Consider the following 17,900-nt stretch of genomic DNA (forward strand, 5'->3'; position numbering starts at 1 on the left):
TCCAGTCTAGGGAGGGTGAGTATATTGAAGGTGGACAATCCTTTGTGGAGTAGGAGGGTTCAAGAAGTGCTGGAGTTGTACTCACTATGATGAGCAGATCTGCATGTGTCCCTGTGAAGACAGGGATGTCCATAGGCACTCGTACAGAATACGGCTTGTTCAGTCGCACCCCAAAGTTACGCTCCCCACTGAGGAGTAGGAGGATAAAGACCCCAATGTGCATCAAGCCCACTCGTGCTGCAAGGAGCAAAAAACAACAGGAAAACATGTCACAGTGAGGCCAGTGGAATTCTGTGAGGGGCAGTGAGGAGAGAGGAGAAACACTATGGGACTGATAAAAAAACTGCACAGACTAAACCATCCTGATAAGGGACATCCCACACACAGCTCCCTCCATAGTCAGTACCAGTGTCCTTCCCAAGCACATCTGTGTTAAGTCTTATCAGTGTTAAGTCTTGGATGCTTTTCTTCATTATGTTCTTAATGCAAACCCGTCATCATAGTCGTAAAGATCTGACTACTTCTCTCCACTACACCATGATGGAGTTATGCCTGATCTACTCCCATAGCAAGAGTAGATTGCTCATTTTTCCCTCTTCAGTGGATCAGGGACACAGTTTTCAACAAGAGCACTCAAAATGGAAGGAAGGATCTTCCTTCCCTATATTGCAGGATAGATGGTGTCCTGCTTCTAGCCTCTTACAAACATAAAAACCAATGAACTGGACAACTCCATGTCTGTAGAAGGTCAGGAACATGCATTCAAGATGCTGTCAACTGGTAGGGAGGAAGCATCTCAAGAATATTCTAGCTCAACTGTCAAGCACAAAATGTTCCAAATATTGAATGTAACCAACTTACACTGGTCTGCTCTGGCATCATTGAGAAAATACAGGATCGGGACAAGAATGTCCAGAACATCGCTGCTCTTCAGCACAAAGAAAAGGAATTTCTGGAAGAAAAGGGAGGATTTCAGACTATCATAAGCATGTACCCTACACCATCCATAGGCCTCAGGACAGGCAGTCTCAAGTTAATCAATCTCTCAAGAACATTAGAAAAGTTTGTGTATGCACTACCTCATCAACTCCAGTGTTATTTGTAGAGTTATTATAGTACCTGCTGCAGAACCTGCTTCCAGCACAGACCTTCAGGAGCTGCAGCCCCTCTCCCAGGCTGTCTCTACAGCCAGACCCCCAGCCCCTGCATCAGTGGGGCTGATGACCACAGCACCCCAGAGCCACTGCCAGCTACCCACCACAGCCCTTCACCAGGTCTTGGTCCAGCCAGAATGACAACAGCCAAGCTGGGGTGAAACTTAGCAAGAAGCAGATCCACACCTTGTTGAAGTCACAGAGTTTCCAGAAGAGGACAAGGAGTTCCTGATGGAATTGTATCTTCTTGGCAGAGTTTGGCAGGTAGGTCTGAACCAGTGGGTTTGATAACAAGCGAGCCACTCCTTTCAGGATGAACTGGAAATCCTGCCAATAGATCAGGGAAGAGACCTTGGTGGGCCCAGGGCTAATGCAATCAGCATGAAATCAGACAGGGAGCAGTACAGGATAGGAATACATTACCTCTTCCCGGTGTATCCTTGAGAGGTAATTCACAAACAGATTGTCTGGTCCAGGAGGCTGCATTCAAAGAAAAGGAGGGAAATGCTTACTGGCAAGAAGGTATATTCAGGAAGTTGAAGTATAACCACCAATGTTTTTCACTTCAGCTTTCAATCCAGCTTTAAATGCAAGGAGACAGAGCACTGCATGGAATAGTAAAGTCATGGGCTTTTCACTTACATGCTTCTGATTTAAGTCAGTGATCAAAATCTAGTATTTTGGTCATGTATAGGTCTTTAGTGACCACAGGACTGAAGCAGGATTGGAACAGAGAGAGCAGAGTGCTGTGTCCTGCAAGGGGAGCAGCAGTGCTGTGTCTTACAGCTCAACATGCAATACAAGCTGGTGTGAGAGGACCCCAGTGAGATGAGGAGAGTAGCAAATACAGATTCTGGTATCACTCACATCCACATCATCCATGGCTGTGCCAGTGGTTGTGCCATCCACAGTGGGACTTGAACTGGTGGAGCTGTCATAGTCCAAGGTGACGATCAGCACCTGGGCCGCCTCCTCCACCAGCGGCTCACGGTAGTCAGAGAAGAGCAGGTGATTGTAAGGAATCCCATAACCCACGGGGTCGTAGGCACAGACGACATTCAGGAGTGAGGTAAAGAGTGGGAGTGCATGTCTGAAGAGGAGAAAATGCTCTCAGAAGGCAGCATCAGAAAACAAAAGTCTCTGCTTTGGAGAGGGACAGGCATCTCTCTCCCCAGGAGCCTGGGACCATGAAAAAACACATTTTCTCTAACCTGTGACAACAGTCCATGACTGAGCAGCTCAGACCCAAGAGCCAAGCTCCCAGCTGGGCTCCTGGACTACTGAGAGGGGAGGGGAGGTGAAAAAGGCCACGTGGGCTCCCAGAGGAATCATGTGCAAAATGTGAAAACGAGAAAGGATCTCAAAGCTCTCTAGCCACTGGAAAGACAAAACTATATTTCTTCAGCCTCCAGCCAGGTTTGTACTCCCCTACAGTGAGGGTCACCTGAGGAGCTGGAAGTCCCAGAGGTACAATGTCACTAGAGGGCGGCATTCATCCGCCACCAACACCACATCCCCTTCCCAAGGGAACAGGGTCTACAGCAGGGAACGGGGCCTGCCATTTCCCACAGGGCAGAGATCCCTGCTGCAGCAAACTCCAGTGGCACCCTGCTCAGACTCTCCTTTTGCTGCTGAGGAACACTTCTCACTAAGCAGAAATACTACTGGGGTGTACATGAGACAGGGACAAAGTAAAAGAACAGTCCCTGGATGTTGGAGGTAACAAGTCCTATGGTTACCCATTACCAAAACACTCCATGGAACAGATTTGAAGATATTTCTCCCCCTGGCACCCAGACCCCCACCCTTTACCCTCACCTGTTCTCTGTAGAGCAGAAAAACTGTACCCAGGGATTGGTGTTGCTGCTGTCTGAGGAGGGAGGCAGGTACATGGCCTCAGAGAAACAGGTCAGCAACAGCTTCAGCAGCTCTGTCCTGGAAGGAGAAGGAAAGGCCTGGAGCCATTCAGGAGCAGGGAGGAGGCACAATCACCACAACACGTAAGGAAGGCTCAGTCCCATCTAGAAAGTCCTTCTCAGGGAGAGCTAAGCCCATTTCATTTCCTTTCCTGGCACAAAGCTAAACAGAATTGCTGCCTTACAAAAAAGAAATCCAGTACACAGCTCCTTGGCATTTCCAGAACAGCAGTGTTTACCCAGTTCCTGCTGCAGACAGTCTGACTCCCACCTTACACTACTAAAAGCTACTCAAAAGGTCAGCTGGGTGTTTTTTTTCTGTGTTGCCAGTCCTGTTACCTCAGAAAGGAGCAAGCAGAAAGATCCTTGGGAATCTTGGACACTCAAGGAGGCAGAGAGCTCACCTCCCCCAGATCTCCCTCTCCTGATCCCAGTTTCTTTCCATTCTGCCTTTGCAGAAGCTCTTACCTGTTCAAGTCATGGATGTAGTTGGGCTGTGGAGAATGAGCAAAGCCCACTCCTGCCTCCCAGATGTACTCACAACTGTCAATGGAGTGGATATCTTCTGCTGTGTCCTGTGGGAGAAATAAGAGGTTGAGTCACAGAAGGCAGAAGCCAGAATTGGCAGCAATACTGGTACATCCAAGGCAGTTCAGCCTCTCTAGGAAAAAAAGCCAGCAGAAAAGCACCCAGACACAGTTCACCCAGCTGAACTGTACAAAAGCACCCCCTTCCAGGCCTGAAAAAGCAGGTGCTGATGTCTTCAAAGAGCTCAGCCTTTGCAAGCAAAGGATAAAACACTGACAAAAAGTACTGTGCATGATGGAGGGAGCCCACATTTCCAACCATAATTTTAGGGCTGACTTCAGTGGGAATATGGGTCAGTCCATTGTCTCCATTGCCCATTGTCTCACAGTTCTTCCTCTTTACTCAGGTCATCCACCATGACCTGTATGTTTGGGGCCACATGCTGCTCTGCCATGAACATAAGATGGTGGTACCCATCTCTCTGCTCTTAAGCTGCAGTCAGACCAAGCCCAAGGAGGAAAAGTCAGCTCAGCAAGGACTACAGAGGCTGCAGGCAGCAGACGGGCAGCCAGCAGCAAGAAACATAAATCATTCACAATCTCAGTGTCTAATTCCAGTTGCCCAGAATCCTGAAAAACCAGTCTGGCTGCTGCCAAGGGAAAAATCACAGGTGCAAGTGGTGGGGGGAGGCTCTCCCAGGAAAATCCATTGTCACCCTGACTTGTGCAATCCATCCCAGGTGACAGCACTGGACAGGAAGTCCATTTGTTTCAGCACCACTTACTCACAGCACAGCTCTGATTCAGCCTTGCCCCCTGAGCCCCAGGTGACAGATTACAACTCTCTTTCTAATCCTCAGAAACCCCAGGCAATCAATTTAGTATTCAGATTTGTCACAGAATTTTGCAGCCATCAAACACACCATGGTTTAGCATGCTCATTTTTAGTTTGTGTCAGATCTATCCAAAAAAGGTCCACTGTTTTATTTGATTATAGACTGAACCTACAAAAACCATGAGAGTCACTTGCAGGGAGAAAGAAGGAGGGAGATGCACCACAATCTGTTCTCTGTTCTTAGCACACCTGGTGGGATATCCCTGCTTCAGGAAACTCCTCTTAGGTACAGACAGTCACCACAAGGATCAGAACATATTTAAATGTCTTTGCTGCCACAATACAAAGAGGGAGAAGAGGTGGAAAGACACCACAGAGGCCATCTGCTCATTCAGATCACAGCACATGTGAGCAGGCAAACAGCTGCTTCCTGCGCCAGAATGCACCAAACTGCCAGAGAGAGGAACAAGGTGCTAAAGGTCTCCACTCTGCTGGCAACAACAGAAGAGCAATTGTTTGCCAGCACAACCACCTTTTCCTGAGGGGTAAGCTGTAGTGTGGGGGTAGTTGCCAGCCACTCCATTTGAGACTCATGCCCAGAACATCTGTTTTAGAAGGCACAAAGACCATACCAGGAACCCAAAATGATGATCGATATTACTCACTATGGGGTCAAGCTCAGCAAATCAGTGTTTTCCTGCCTGCAGGCTTGCAGGAAACTGCTGGAGTTTCCCAGGATCTCCCCCCACCACCACACAGCTAATCTGCCTCTATGCAGATAATCTCATGATTCAACTTCCAACTCACCACCGTGCTCCTCCGGTGGCTCTGCACAGTGAAGTCAGGACAAAAGAGCAGATCTGTGACAGCGAGGAGCAAGGACTCAGCCAGTGGCCGGGCATTTTCATCATCTTCATCTCCCTGAAGTGACAAACAGGAGAGCATTGTCAGTTCAGGGTGAGCAAAGAACACACAGTAGCACCAGTATGTCACAGCACAAGAAGATACACTCCCCAAAAACACACAGGGAGGCAAGACATTACACCAGGAACAGGAGGGAACAAAAGGAACAAAGGACAAAAACCCAGATGGTACAGGAAAAAATTTCCCCCCTGATGGTGATGACTGGACAGGAACAAGCTCTTTAATGATAGCAAACTGAGCAGACAAAGGCCTGGAGATGTCAGGGGAAAAGAAGAGTTGCACTGGGCACACCTTGCCACGTGGCTTGGCTTATTGAAGACAAAATGAAAGAGAAGCATGGACAGAGAATTCATGAAGGAGGGTGATTTAGATGGTGCATGGAGACAGCAATAGGGAAAAGCCAACCAGCAGCAATAAGGTATAAAACCCCTCAAAGTTCTTTCTGCATGGGCTGCCCAAAACTGGAGGTGACAGAATAGGGTGAGGCTGTGTGCATCACACAAGGGGCTGCCCCAGCCTGCCATGGCAGAGTGAGCACAACAGTAAAGAGGATTGTGCCATCTCCAGCATTCAAAGAATCTCTCCAAGCATGCATGGCTACTCCTCTGCAGCTGTTGCCACGGGAAACCTTGCCAGATCCTGCCTGTCAAAGAGCATCCTGCCTGGGAGGACTTCCCACCACACACCGGTGCTGGAGGGAAAGGCAGAGAGCAGGAATGGCAGGAGCTTATCTACCTCAGCCAGGCCTCTGTCAGCCTGAGCACAACACACAGCTCTTCAATCACAGCAGGCAGCTATGGAGATAATGGTCTGTGTGGCTCTGAATCTGTCTTGGTGACAGCAGGGAGGATACCACAAAAAGAGCCTGGATGTAAGAACTGGCACAGAGAGGATGAATGGAGCCAGCGAAGATGCTTTGGCTTGTGCTCACAGTCAGAGGTGAAATGACGACCATTAGGGTCCAAGGGGATTCCTTTTCCAAGAGTGATCTTTACTAAGAGTATCTCAACTGCCAGAAAAAATGTCCCTGCAGGGTACAGGTAACACCATATCCAAAATGGTGACATACAAAAACCAGTAGATCTGAACACAATACAGACTCCCATAGAGGAGGGAGGAGCCATGGCTCCAGGAAGCTCTGCCATCCATCACTCCATCATGAAGCAGGTGAAGGACAATCAGAGAGATATTTACTAAGAGTCCAGGCATACCATCAACTTCAGTTCCCAGACAGAAAACAACCACCATACAGCAAAGCTGTTGCTCCAGATTAGATGTGATCCCAGCTTCCCTAAGACCTCATGGATGTATTGAGATCTATTGGTTATCCCAGCCTTACAGGTTAAATGCATGTGATTAAATAACCGAGCACACCAAACCACAACAGCTCCACCCACTCTCAGGAGGGTTCCCCAACACAGCACACATGGATTAGGCTGGATCACCTTGGGGTGACTCCACCACTCTGAGGCTGAGAAACTCTTTTCTAGGTGCTGAACAAAGTGGAAAAACAGGAGTAACAGCAGCCTGGCTGGATCAGAGCACCAGGCACCCCTGCATGCTCCTTCCCAAAACAAGTTCCTCCATTGTTAAGCTTCTCCAGCACTCCCTGGCCCCTGCAGGGATGAAAAGACTGACAACCACCACCCTCCCAACCGCACAAATCACAAAGCAGGACTAGCAAAGACTTCCCTTTTCATCTAGAACTTCCTTTTGATGTGCCCTCAGGTAAAAGCAGATTAGAGGTGACAGGCATAGACAGCAAGAGGTACCAGTTTATACTGTACCAACCACTTCCAACCCTTCATAACTGTCCCCAAAGACACTGCACTGCACTTAGACTCAGGAGAACCACATACTTCAGTACAGCCACACTGACCTGCAGATCAGAAACTCATAGGAGAGGGCTCTCCATGCACAGAGCAGCTGCTGAGGGAGGAAGCAGGCAAATACATGCTCCTGGTATAACTCAGTTGTGCTCTCAGTGCTACTATTCCTCCTGTTTGCAGAATATCCTAAAGTACTTTCACCCCGTTCCTCTGAGGGATGCAAAAGAGCACTATTGTGCTTGCTCTGCAGACAAAGAAATGTGGGGAGGCTGAGACACTCCCCAGGGTTCTGCATTTCACTGACAGAGCCAGAAACAGAACCACTCTTTAACCACTCTTGCTCAGCTGTGGGCTTCATCTCCCAGGTTAGGCCCTGGCTAAAAGTGTATCGCTCAGGTCACAAGCAGGGTATTGAGTCACGATGCCAAGAGCTTCTCTGGCACTGTTCACTTATAAATGTGACATTGTAAAATCAGTGCAAACACCCTGTTGCATTTTGATTTGAAACTTAAATCAACTGTAATTAATGGAAGAAGGACACTTCAGTCTAAGAAAGTCATACAGCCGTCAGTACAGCTCTCATATTGACTAAGAGTCATACCTCCAGTTGTACTGGAGAAGCCTTTCCTCACATATCAGTGCTCTCCTACAGCTACACACACAAGTGAAACATCCAGAGGATGTAGCAAGAATCAAAGGAAGGGAAAGAATTTAGAAAGTGCCACCAAATTTCTGACCACATAGAAATAACTGGAATAAAGTTGCCCCCAAATACACATAGTGTCTCCTCACTGCAGCCTCCCCATCACCCTCCAGAAAGAAGAATAATTGACAAGAGACAGACCCCTCCTCGGCCAGCTCCAGGGACAGTTGACCAAAAGAAACCTCTCCAGTCTGGGTCCTCAAAGATGTAAGGCAGGATACGGGTGAGGAGTCGACAGCAGTTCAAGACAATTTGTCTTTCCTTCTCAGTGTGGCAGCCACTCTCTGCTCCCTGCACCAGCTTCTCCACAGCCTGAAGGAAACAAAACCAAGGAAGGCAGCATTAGCCTGGGCACAAGTTAGCAAGAGCTAGGCAGGTCGGTCCTGCTAGTGATGCCCTCACACAGACTTATAAGCAGTTCTTGGAAGTCCATTTGCTCTCAGTTTAATGGCACAGCTGCTGTCTGAAACTCTAAAAAAAACACGGTTAATGATTTTAAACAGACCTTCTTGAATTTCTGCTGTTCCACTGCAAGAAACCTCAAATGCCAGGGCTAATCCATGCAGCCAGCACATGTGTGGTGCCATGTGAGACAGACAGCCACAGCACCAGAAGGCTCCTTCCAGCACTGCTCCATGACACCATGCACTGAAAAGGGCAGATGAGATTAATCAGCTGCAGCAAGTACATGAGATTCAGGCAGGAAGGACCAAGGCAGCAGCACTGTGCTGCATCGAGTGAGGCACTGGCAGGGGATGATCACACAGAAACACACAGTCTGACAGTTCTGTCAGTGTGATTACAACAGGGACCTCTCCTGACTCAGGAGGTGGCAGCTAAGCTATTGCCTGTGTTATGTGCAGGGATACAGCCTCCAGCAGCATCTGTCAAGGTCCTGCTGCAGAAGAGGATGGTAGCCCAGGTTTCCCCACTGCCTCAGTGAACAGGACTACTGCTCTGGAAAAACCACCTGGGCTGAGACTCTGCAGCCCATCCAGTGGCTGCTGCAACTGCCAGTGGAGGGTCACTGTGCTTTTCAGAATAGATGTGGGTCTCACCAGGCAGCAACTACAGCCACAGGAGGTTTTACCTACAGATAGAAAAAAGCAGTCTCTTCCCTCCGCAGCTGCCCCTATTTGCTCTTACTCCCTGATCCCAAGGAGAAACAGAGGGGAAATGAAAGCCAAAACATTCAACAAGGATTCACCTTGCTGCTTTTTAATTCATGAGGTCATGTGTCCCTGCTTATTTTCATGGCAGACTGCCTGGGTCACTGACTCTGCCAGCCTGCGTCACTGCATTAATGGGTATTTAAGTGCTGTTTGTCCCAGCCTGTCACACACTAACTGAGCTGAACTGTGCAGCCTGAGTCTCCAGCCATGACTGTAAATGACATCTCTTCACAAACACACAGTACTGCTAAGTCCAGTGGCACCATTGCACATGGCACAAGTCAGGGCTCTCAGACTAGCAAAAGCCCTGCTAGAGGGGCTCCTATGACACTGATATCCCAAGATCTATAGCTCATGCATAAACAGTCCTGCAGTGACAAGACCTCCCAACACACCTGTTTCCAGTAGGAAGAAGAGAGCATATTTTAGTCTTGGTTTTGAAAGAAAGAAGACAGAGAGTCAAAGGGGTTACAGATCTTCTAAGCCCTTCTCAACTCCCAAACTGCTCATTGCCAGAAGCCAATACCAGGGAAAAAACATTGCAGTTTTCCTCACGTTCATATTTTTTCTCACGTATCATCTACATGCATCTGTGTACAATTCACAGTCAGAGATACCTTCACTATGATTCAGTAAGTCTCATTCACATATTGTAGAGGAAGAAAGAAAAATAGGATGGCAGCAACTATTTAAAACTGGAAACGTGCCATTCCAAATGTTTTCAACTACAAATTCAAGGCTACTCTTGGCATAGCTCAAATCAGGAGCATTGTTAACACCTGCACTTTCCCAGGCAGAGTAAGTCTCAGGCTGTTGCTCACAGCTTGACAATTTGCCAAACCTGGCAGGGTAGGAAATGCTGTTCAATGTCCCTGTGCTCCATACAAGGACATGATAACAGCAGAAGCAGCATTAGGAATGTTCTGTTATCACAGCAGAATGAAGAAAAATCTTAAGATCTTCCTCAAACTTTACCCAGGCATTTGTGCAGAGATCCCTCTGGGATCTCTCAGCTTGAAACCAGACTGGTGCATGGTGAGGTACAATTAGGTACAAAGAACAGGATGTTTCAGCCTCCCCACAAATATTCAGCCTTGCTACAAAATCCCCTGAGCAAGAAGCAGTTTATAGAGTAGGTAAGACCCAAGAGGACAGAGTGAAACACAGGAAGGGGACAAGAGGAAAAAGGCCCCAGACTGATCAAACACCATAGCACAGCTATGATCTGTGCCAACCTATGAGAGGAACATTGAGAATTACCCTCAAGAGGAGACAGGGACAAGCTAGCACATTGTGTGGTACAAGGTACCTGTTATCCCTTGGAAACCACAGTGCTAGTGCTGTTGATCCAGGGACACCCTTGCTAGCACAGCTCAAAAGGAATAAAACAGCACCAAACTTACCTTGTAACACAAAGTTGCCAAATTTGATGGTGATTCTTCTCTCACTGCTCGGATCTCTGCAGCTGGTACAAGAGCAAAGACATCCTGCACTGAAGTGGCTGTGTCTGCCCAGAACTGGTCCCAAAAGGCATTATCTGTGGCCTCCACAGGCTGTGGAGAGATAAATGTCGTTATAGATGTGGAACTACCATTCCATACGATCCAATCATCAGCAATTATGCCTGGCTTGGGGATGGAATGAGGCAAGAAGAGGTTCAATAAAACATACTAACACTGGTTTTATATGTCAGCCTCTGTTTCCAGGGCTTTGGATGATTTATCTGCCAAACTGAATATTCCTTCAGACATACAGGAGGCTGCATGTTTGTCTGCAACTGCTGCCAGTAATCCAAGATCTTCACCACTGCACATGGGCCAGGCTCTCCTTGTGCACTCCGCCACCTTCGGAGCAAGTCAAGGAAGCCTTGAATGTGCACTGGAATTACTTCTGTTGTAACCAAAATCTCGGGGAAGTAATCAGGGACATCTCATTAGGGCACAAACAGACCCATGGAACTGAGAGACCCACCTCAAAGCATAGATAAAATGCAATTGATTTTTCTCAATCAAATATTTATAGAGAACTGGGCTCAATGCAGCCAGTTGCTGCCAAGGCTTTGTTCTTAAAAAGCACTAAGTGTGCCATACAAAGAGGAGATGGAAGAAGGAGACCAAAGAAAACAATCCATTTCAAACCTGTGGTCTCAGAAGCTCAGCCCCCAACCCAGCCCTGGGAACACACCTCTTTCCACTACATTTTCTTCTGATACTTGCCAAGAGATAGGCACTGCCCAAACACAGCTACAAGTACTCATCCCATCCAGGGGTCCAGCTACAGGGGCAGGAAAAATACGTACCTGTTTATGACAAGCAGTGTGAAAGAGATGGATCCATGACTGCAGTTAGGAGAGGAAAATGTGAGCTTTCCCAGGAGTTTCACCAGGCATGGTGTGGGCATGCTTGGCAGGTCAGAAGAACTGCTCACCTGAGCACCCCCAGCCCCTCCTGCCTGCGCCCAGCTCCAGAGCAAACAGCAGCGCTCAGGGCAATAATCAGCACCACTGGGTGGGTCTTGCATGCCAGATACGAAAGGGACAAAAATATGACTGTGTGTTTAATTTAAACAAGTCCTGCCCACTCCCAAATCTGCTGTAGAAGGCTGAAAATTTGTCCAGCTCTATGCTGTGTCTAAATGCAGCTCAGATGCCACTTGGGAGAGAATAGGTCATTCACAACTCCGACACAGAGAAGTGCTGCTGTGTGTCCTGTTTGCTGTCACCTCCTGAACTAACAGCCCCAGCCCATGGGCATGTGATGTGTCACCATCACTGCAGGCCAAAAAGTGAGAGGGGCCAGCCACCTCAGACTGGTACAGCAGGTTATTGCCCTGCAGCCTTTTGCCTTAATGCTTCAATGCTGCTGGTCCTAGTCCTTCCAGTCATACAATGAACCAGCCCAAGCAACTCCCCAGTCTTTAAAAACAAAACCAGGAAAAAACCCCTGTGTGTTCAGACATCTTATTAAACTCAGCCCCTCGTGTTGAAAACCTAATTTTTTTTACCTGGACACCAAAACAAGACTCCACCAAACTTCTTCCCAAGGGAAGAGCAACTTGTCCCAAATGGTTCAAGACCACAGCTCCTAGAGGGAACCTGTAGGAACAATCCAAACTAATATTCACAGGCTGATTTTCAGCTGAGCACGTGAAAGAGCTAAGCTCTTTGTAATCTGGGCATGAAATGCTTAAATGAAAGGAAAGCTATTTTGCACATCTCATCTCTAATTGTACTCCTCAAAAAGAGCCAAGTATTTGGAAATCTGATCTATGTAATGCATGAAATACCCTACAAATCCTACACCCCATTTCAAACCACACACCACAACCTCATGTAGAATTGCCACATGTACATCCTGGCTGCCTGCCACAGCCACTCCCACTGACAACAGCACGCAGCAATTGCTGCTAATTGGGCATCATGCATAAATAATGCCTTCACTCTCATCTAGAGGGGAAGCAGAAAACCATTTCCCTCCAGCAGACACTGATCCCTTTACCTCCCACTAGCCTGAGGCCTCCTCAGAGGTTGAACACAGCCGCTGTTTTACAGACCGCAGCCCAACAGGGACTGAGGAACTCTGACTGCAGTGCCGTGGAGCAGGGAAGCACAGGGGCAGTTCCCTGAGCTGCAATGTTGGATGTACAGCAGCATTCATGTCTCTGCTGCCATCTTGGTAACCAAATTACACTAAAACACCGGTACCTTGCATTTTTAATAGCTGCAGCAAGTCAGCTCTTCATCAACAGATGGTATCCCATGTACAATCCTGGGACATGGGTTCAGTATTGAGTCACTCACATCCCCACTGCCCTCTGTCTTAATTACCAGCCTGGCATCATGAAGCTACTCAATCCACACAATATTCATCTCCTTGATAGAACATAACTGGCTGTTTTTAAGGTGATTGTTTCTGCATGCAGCATCTCTGGAGATCCAAATATCCATTTCCTCAGCTGAGCTCACTCAACAAACTGTATTCAGCCTCACAGAGGAGGGAAATACAGAGACCTAGATCAGCCTTGTTCACCAGCCAGGGATATCCTCATTTGGAAATGTCAAGATTTAGGTACAAGTGTTGGTACGGCACACGCTGCAATCACAAATCCCAGAGCACTCCTAGCCTTGACAGTGCTTCAGCCAGAGAGCTCATGAGGAGCTGAATCTTCAGCACAGGTAAGGAAGAGCCTGATGCTCCTCTGGCATAGTGCAGACAATCAGCTCTCCACCAGCAGAGCAATGAGGGTAAGAATTGAGGAATCAATTCTTGACTCTACTCTGGAAACACAACTGACACACTGGAGAGCAAAGGAACCTCCTGACCCACACACACCTCATGGCAGAGGCTGCTGAAGGTACAGAGCTGACCGACAGAGAGACTCTGATGCCCAAGCCAGGCTCCACACCACAGGGGTGAGGTAGCTGGAGAGCAGAATGTTGCTGAGGACACAGTGGGCAGGTCCAAGGTGGTGTGACAGAGCAGGCAAGAGGGAGACTTTTACCTTCAATTAAGACCTCTCACCTGCACACTGGCCAAACAAAGGTAAAACCAGTCATTCTGGACACCTCCATTCTTTGTTTACTACTAGTTGTAAATGTTGTGTTTCAGGTTCTTTGAAGCACACCACACACACACTGCAGAAGTTAGGAAAAGAAGACACTCGGTTTGCAAGCCTCGTGCCAGTTACTGAGCAGAGAATTACAGCCTGAGCAGGCAATCCCCAGACAAACAGGATACCTCAGAGGAAACAGGAAAACAGAGAGGGCCTGACCATGTCCTAAAAACAGGAAAAGCTCCCAAAGCAGTCTTGCCTATTTGTTACTGTCCTCAGCCTAACACCAGCAACAACCTTCACTTTCTCTTCACACAAACTCTGGCAGTGTGTGTTTGTGTGTCTGTGTGTTTGTACCTCCTCCCAACCAAGAGCTCTCTGTGCTTATGACTTAAATCAAATGTCCATTCCTAACAATTCCTCCAACGGGCCCCCACTGGAGGACTGCCCTAAAACTAAGATTGCTGCAGATCATCAGCAGAGAACCAAGGGACAAGCAGCCACTAGCCTTGCTCAGTGTGTTCTCGTTTTGCTTCTTGCCAACATGCCAGCTAAGCATCCCACCAGCTATGGCAGCAACCCTTTGGAGCAGGGGCTCTCCTTTTTCTTGGGCTCAACAGCAGAGCAAATCCCTCGTCCCTGCCCCAGGTTTCCAGCCAGTACTGCACAAGCTCAGGTGATCTGTTAGAGCAGCTGCTCCTTTCCACCCCAAATGTGGCAGAGCTGTGGTGTGTCATCACCATTCATGCAACACCTGATTGAGCTTTAGACCAGGTAACCCTGCAGGGTCAAGGATTAGTTTGAGGAAATTCACACATCTTTGTACCACCTGTTTGTGAGACACTGCGAAAGGAAAGCCTGTGGACAGACTTATTCTAAATATATATATATAACTAGTAAGATTTTATCCCTCTAGCCAAGGACAGCACCTCTACAAAGGCTTCAGAACAATAATAACTTTTTTCTATAGGATCTTTGCAGTCAGCAAATGAAACTTCAAGTCTACCACCAGTTCTCTACTCTCACAGCAGAGACAGTGTTGCAAAGCAAACTGGACAATGGGATTTGTACAAGTCTGGCAGGGAAAGACCAGGACAAGTCAGCTGTGTGAAGTGTTAGTTAGAGCTTTGCTTTTAAGACAACTTTGCTTTTGATCAACCTGAGCCTCTTGGACAGCTGAGTCAAGCTTGAACATTGTAAGAAATGGTCTGCCAGAGACCAGCCTTTCTCCAAGCACAAGATGTGCTTTTATCAGACTCAAGCTAACAGCCCATCGTACTCCTGGATTTCCAAATCACGGAAAAGGAAACGACTGGGGTTTGTCCCTCATGTTTGATTCTTCCTGTCTCTTTAAAAGCAGAGGCATAGCTCCCATTAAAATCTAACAAGCTTGTACACAAGATCAAAATTTCTTATCTTCCAGCTGGTTGCTGGCAGGAACCCCAACTGATTGGGAAAAGAAAAGGGGGTCCTCCAGCAGTCAGAGCTCCCAGACCGGCAATTGACCGGCCCTGCTGAGCTGTCATATCCACAATCCACGTTCCCTTCATCTGTTAAATAGGCAGCACTTTTATGGGCAATTTGGGAGGGCTCACACATTCTCTATTATGAAGCACATCTGTTTCATTATCAAAAGGACGGGCCCTACCAGTATAATGTGTGCAGTGTAATGTAATATATACATATCATATAAAAATCCTAAAGACCATTTCTCCACGTGTGACTATAAAAATACATCTGTGGCATAAGTTAATTTCTTCCTTCTGGTAATACTGCCCTTTTTAATCACTGAAATAATTCTGAAGTGATTTTTCTTTTTCTTACACCTTTAGAGTTTCTCTCTGGCGGTTAAAAAATCAATTAAGTCAATTCCATTTGTGTCCAGACTTGGTTCCACTTTCAAATTCTGGGCTCCACGTGTGCTGTAAGTATTCAAGTGTTATGTTCCTTACAGATTTATTTAATTTTTTTTAATGCTCACATGAGAACACTCGTTTTTAATTAAGAAAAGTCCGGATATTATAAAAACTTATTTTTAAGAAAAATTAACTTCTGTGCCAACTCTAAACGTTCACCAATGAGTGAACAGTGATTTTGGTTCAACCACTTCTTCCCACCAGAGCCTTAGGAAGACCTCACAGTGCATTCTGAGCTCAGAGTTTCATGTTACACATGATTTGATGAAAATCTCTTTGTCCAGCTCCCTAATGTTAGAGGAGAAGGCTGCAAAACAGGAGACAGGCTGCTGAGGAAGCAAAGCATGTTGTGAACCAATAGCTTGAAAGGATTTGGCTCTGTCCATTACTGCAGCCTGGTTTTGGAACCAGGATCTCATGGACCAGGAGGTTTTGCTGCTGGTAAGAGATCAGAAGGCTCCAGGAGAGCCCAGTCACGCACTCTGCACAAGCAAACACTGGTGCCCTTCTACAGAATGTAAATAAGGGAGTGCCAACACCCCACCCTTTTCCACATGCAGTCAGTCTCACCTATATCACAGAGACGTGAAATTAATCCAGCCAAGAATGAAGCTTTTACTCCTTCCTTTTCATTCCAGGCCCCAGTGAACCTTCTTCCCTTACACAGGCCGATAAACCAGGGGAGGGGAGCGCTCTTGCCCGGGCTGCTGATCCAAGGGATTGGCTCACAAGATTTTCTTTGTGAACAGCAGACTGGGCAGAGCCCTGTAGGCCTGATTTACCACCCCTCAATCTCACTTTATAAGCACATTTCCCCACAAAGGAAGAACAGCCCAAAGCTGAGGATACTATGAACTATTTGGCATGCAGAAGAGACTTCGGAAGAATCCCTTAAAACATTAATTCTCCCACTTCTCTCTTTACCTACATTCACAATGAGTGGCTTTTAAGAATATATTCACAAAAGCCATTCTTTAGCAATGTAGATAAATGTGATACTGCTTTAAGAAGTATAAACATGTTTTTTCCAGTCTCTTCCACAGCCTTATGCATCTATAATTCAATTCCCAGTAGTAGCCTCTGTCTCTTGAGTTTTCAGATTTGCTCCTACCACCCTTTTCATATCCTTTTCATGTGAATTCATTCCACGTCATTAACTATTTTTCAGCCATCACCCCCACGTTTTCTTAGCAGCTGTTATTGCCTTACTTCTAAAGGTGGATCATAAGAGCTGTTCTCCATTGTAGCTCAGAAGAACACGAGATTTGACTTCTCCATGGAGCAAAATCCCTCTGCTCCTTAGACAGAAGGCCAGGCTACTAATTTTCTGCCAATGTGCTGCTGCTGCTGGGCACTTCACTTAAAACAAAAACCAAGCAAGCTCCCAGGACAGGCACAACATATGTCAGACCTCTAGACAGCGACCCTCCCTTCACACAGCCCTTTCACTTAACTCCTTCTCCACCTCAGCCTGCAGAAATAAAGCATTCACAAATCAGAGATGGAAACCTCTGCTGCCAACAGCACAGCTGCCCAACAGCCCTTTCCATCAGATATTACCTAAAAACAGGGCAAGCTTCTCCACCCATTATGCGCGGGGGTGGGGGCAAGGATACAGAAAAGGGATCAGCGGCAAACCGTGTGATGTAAACCCGCAAGCGGAATACATCAGGAGCTGTGGCCATCCCTCACGGCAGCAGCGTCTGCTCCGTTAGCACAAGACGCTGTTCAGCAAGGCACAATGTCACCAGAGGCGGTGACAGGGCCCGGACACGTCTGGCAGTGCCCCTCCACAGACCGGCGACACGGTGATGGGCGCAGCCTGCCCGGAGCCCCGCCGGCCTCGGCGCCCGGCCCGGCCGGGGGAGCCCGGGCAGGCCGGGCGGGACTGCAGCCCCAGCCCTGACCAGGGACCGCCCGGGCGGGACTGCAGCCCCAGCCCTGACCAGGGACCGCCCGGGCGGGACTGCAGCCCCAGCCCTCACCAGGGACCGCCCGGGAGCGCCGGGGCTGCTCGGGAGGCCGGGCGTGAGGGGCCCCTGAGGGCGGCGGTTCCCGACATGGCGCGGCCCCCCCGCCCGAGATGGCGGCCCTCACCTACCTGGGTCTTGGTGGTGAGCTGGATCACCGCCTTCCTGAAGTTAAGCTTGGAGTCGGCGCTGCCCATGGTGCGGGCAGGGCCGGGCAGGGCTGTCCCCTCACGCCGCCGCTAACGCCATCCCCGTCCCCGCGCCGCCGGGTCCCGCTGCCTCCCTGCCTCCTCCTGTCAAACCGGGGCTCGCCGGTCCGGCCCTCCCCGCTCTCCGCCCGAGGCTCCTCCTCCGCCAGCTCTCCATCCCTACATCCCGCCCCGCCGCCTCCCTCTATTCCCAC

General features: G+C 48.3%; 1 protein-coding gene across 1 annotated transcript in view; it reads right to left on the bottom strand.

Moving 5' to 3' along the window:
- HID1 (HID1 domain containing) overlaps positions 1-17,839 on the bottom strand; it is a 26,821-nt gene extending 8,982 nt beyond the window's left edge. The window contains exons 1-11 of the mRNA XM_021554658.4: positions 17,629-17,839; positions 10,464-10,613; positions 8,030-8,200; positions 5,240-5,353; positions 3,539-3,645; positions 2,973-3,089; positions 2,022-2,244; positions 1,578-1,634; positions 1,341-1,481; positions 862-952; positions 86-237 (exon numbers count right to left, since the gene is read on the bottom strand). Of these exons, the coding sequence (XP_021410333.1) occupies positions 86-237; positions 862-952; positions 1,341-1,481; positions 1,578-1,634; positions 2,022-2,244; positions 2,973-3,089; positions 3,539-3,645; positions 5,240-5,353; positions 8,030-8,200; positions 10,464-10,613; positions 17,629-17,694 (1,389 nt within the window). The 5' untranslated portion in view covers positions 17,695-17,839. The remainder of the gene's footprint in view (positions 1-85; positions 238-861; positions 953-1,340; positions 1,482-1,577; positions 1,635-2,021; positions 2,245-2,972; positions 3,090-3,538; positions 3,646-5,239; positions 5,354-8,029; positions 8,201-10,463; positions 10,614-17,628) is intronic.
- Between the last annotated feature and the right edge of the window lie 61 nt (positions 17,840-17,900).

Source organism: Lonchura striata, chromosome 18 (assembly GCF_050655825.1).
Source record: "Lonchura striata isolate lonStrDom1 chromosome 18, ASM5065582v1, whole genome shotgun sequence".
Taxonomy (NCBI): domain Eukaryota; kingdom Metazoa; phylum Chordata; class Aves; order Passeriformes; family Estrildidae; genus Lonchura; species Lonchura striata.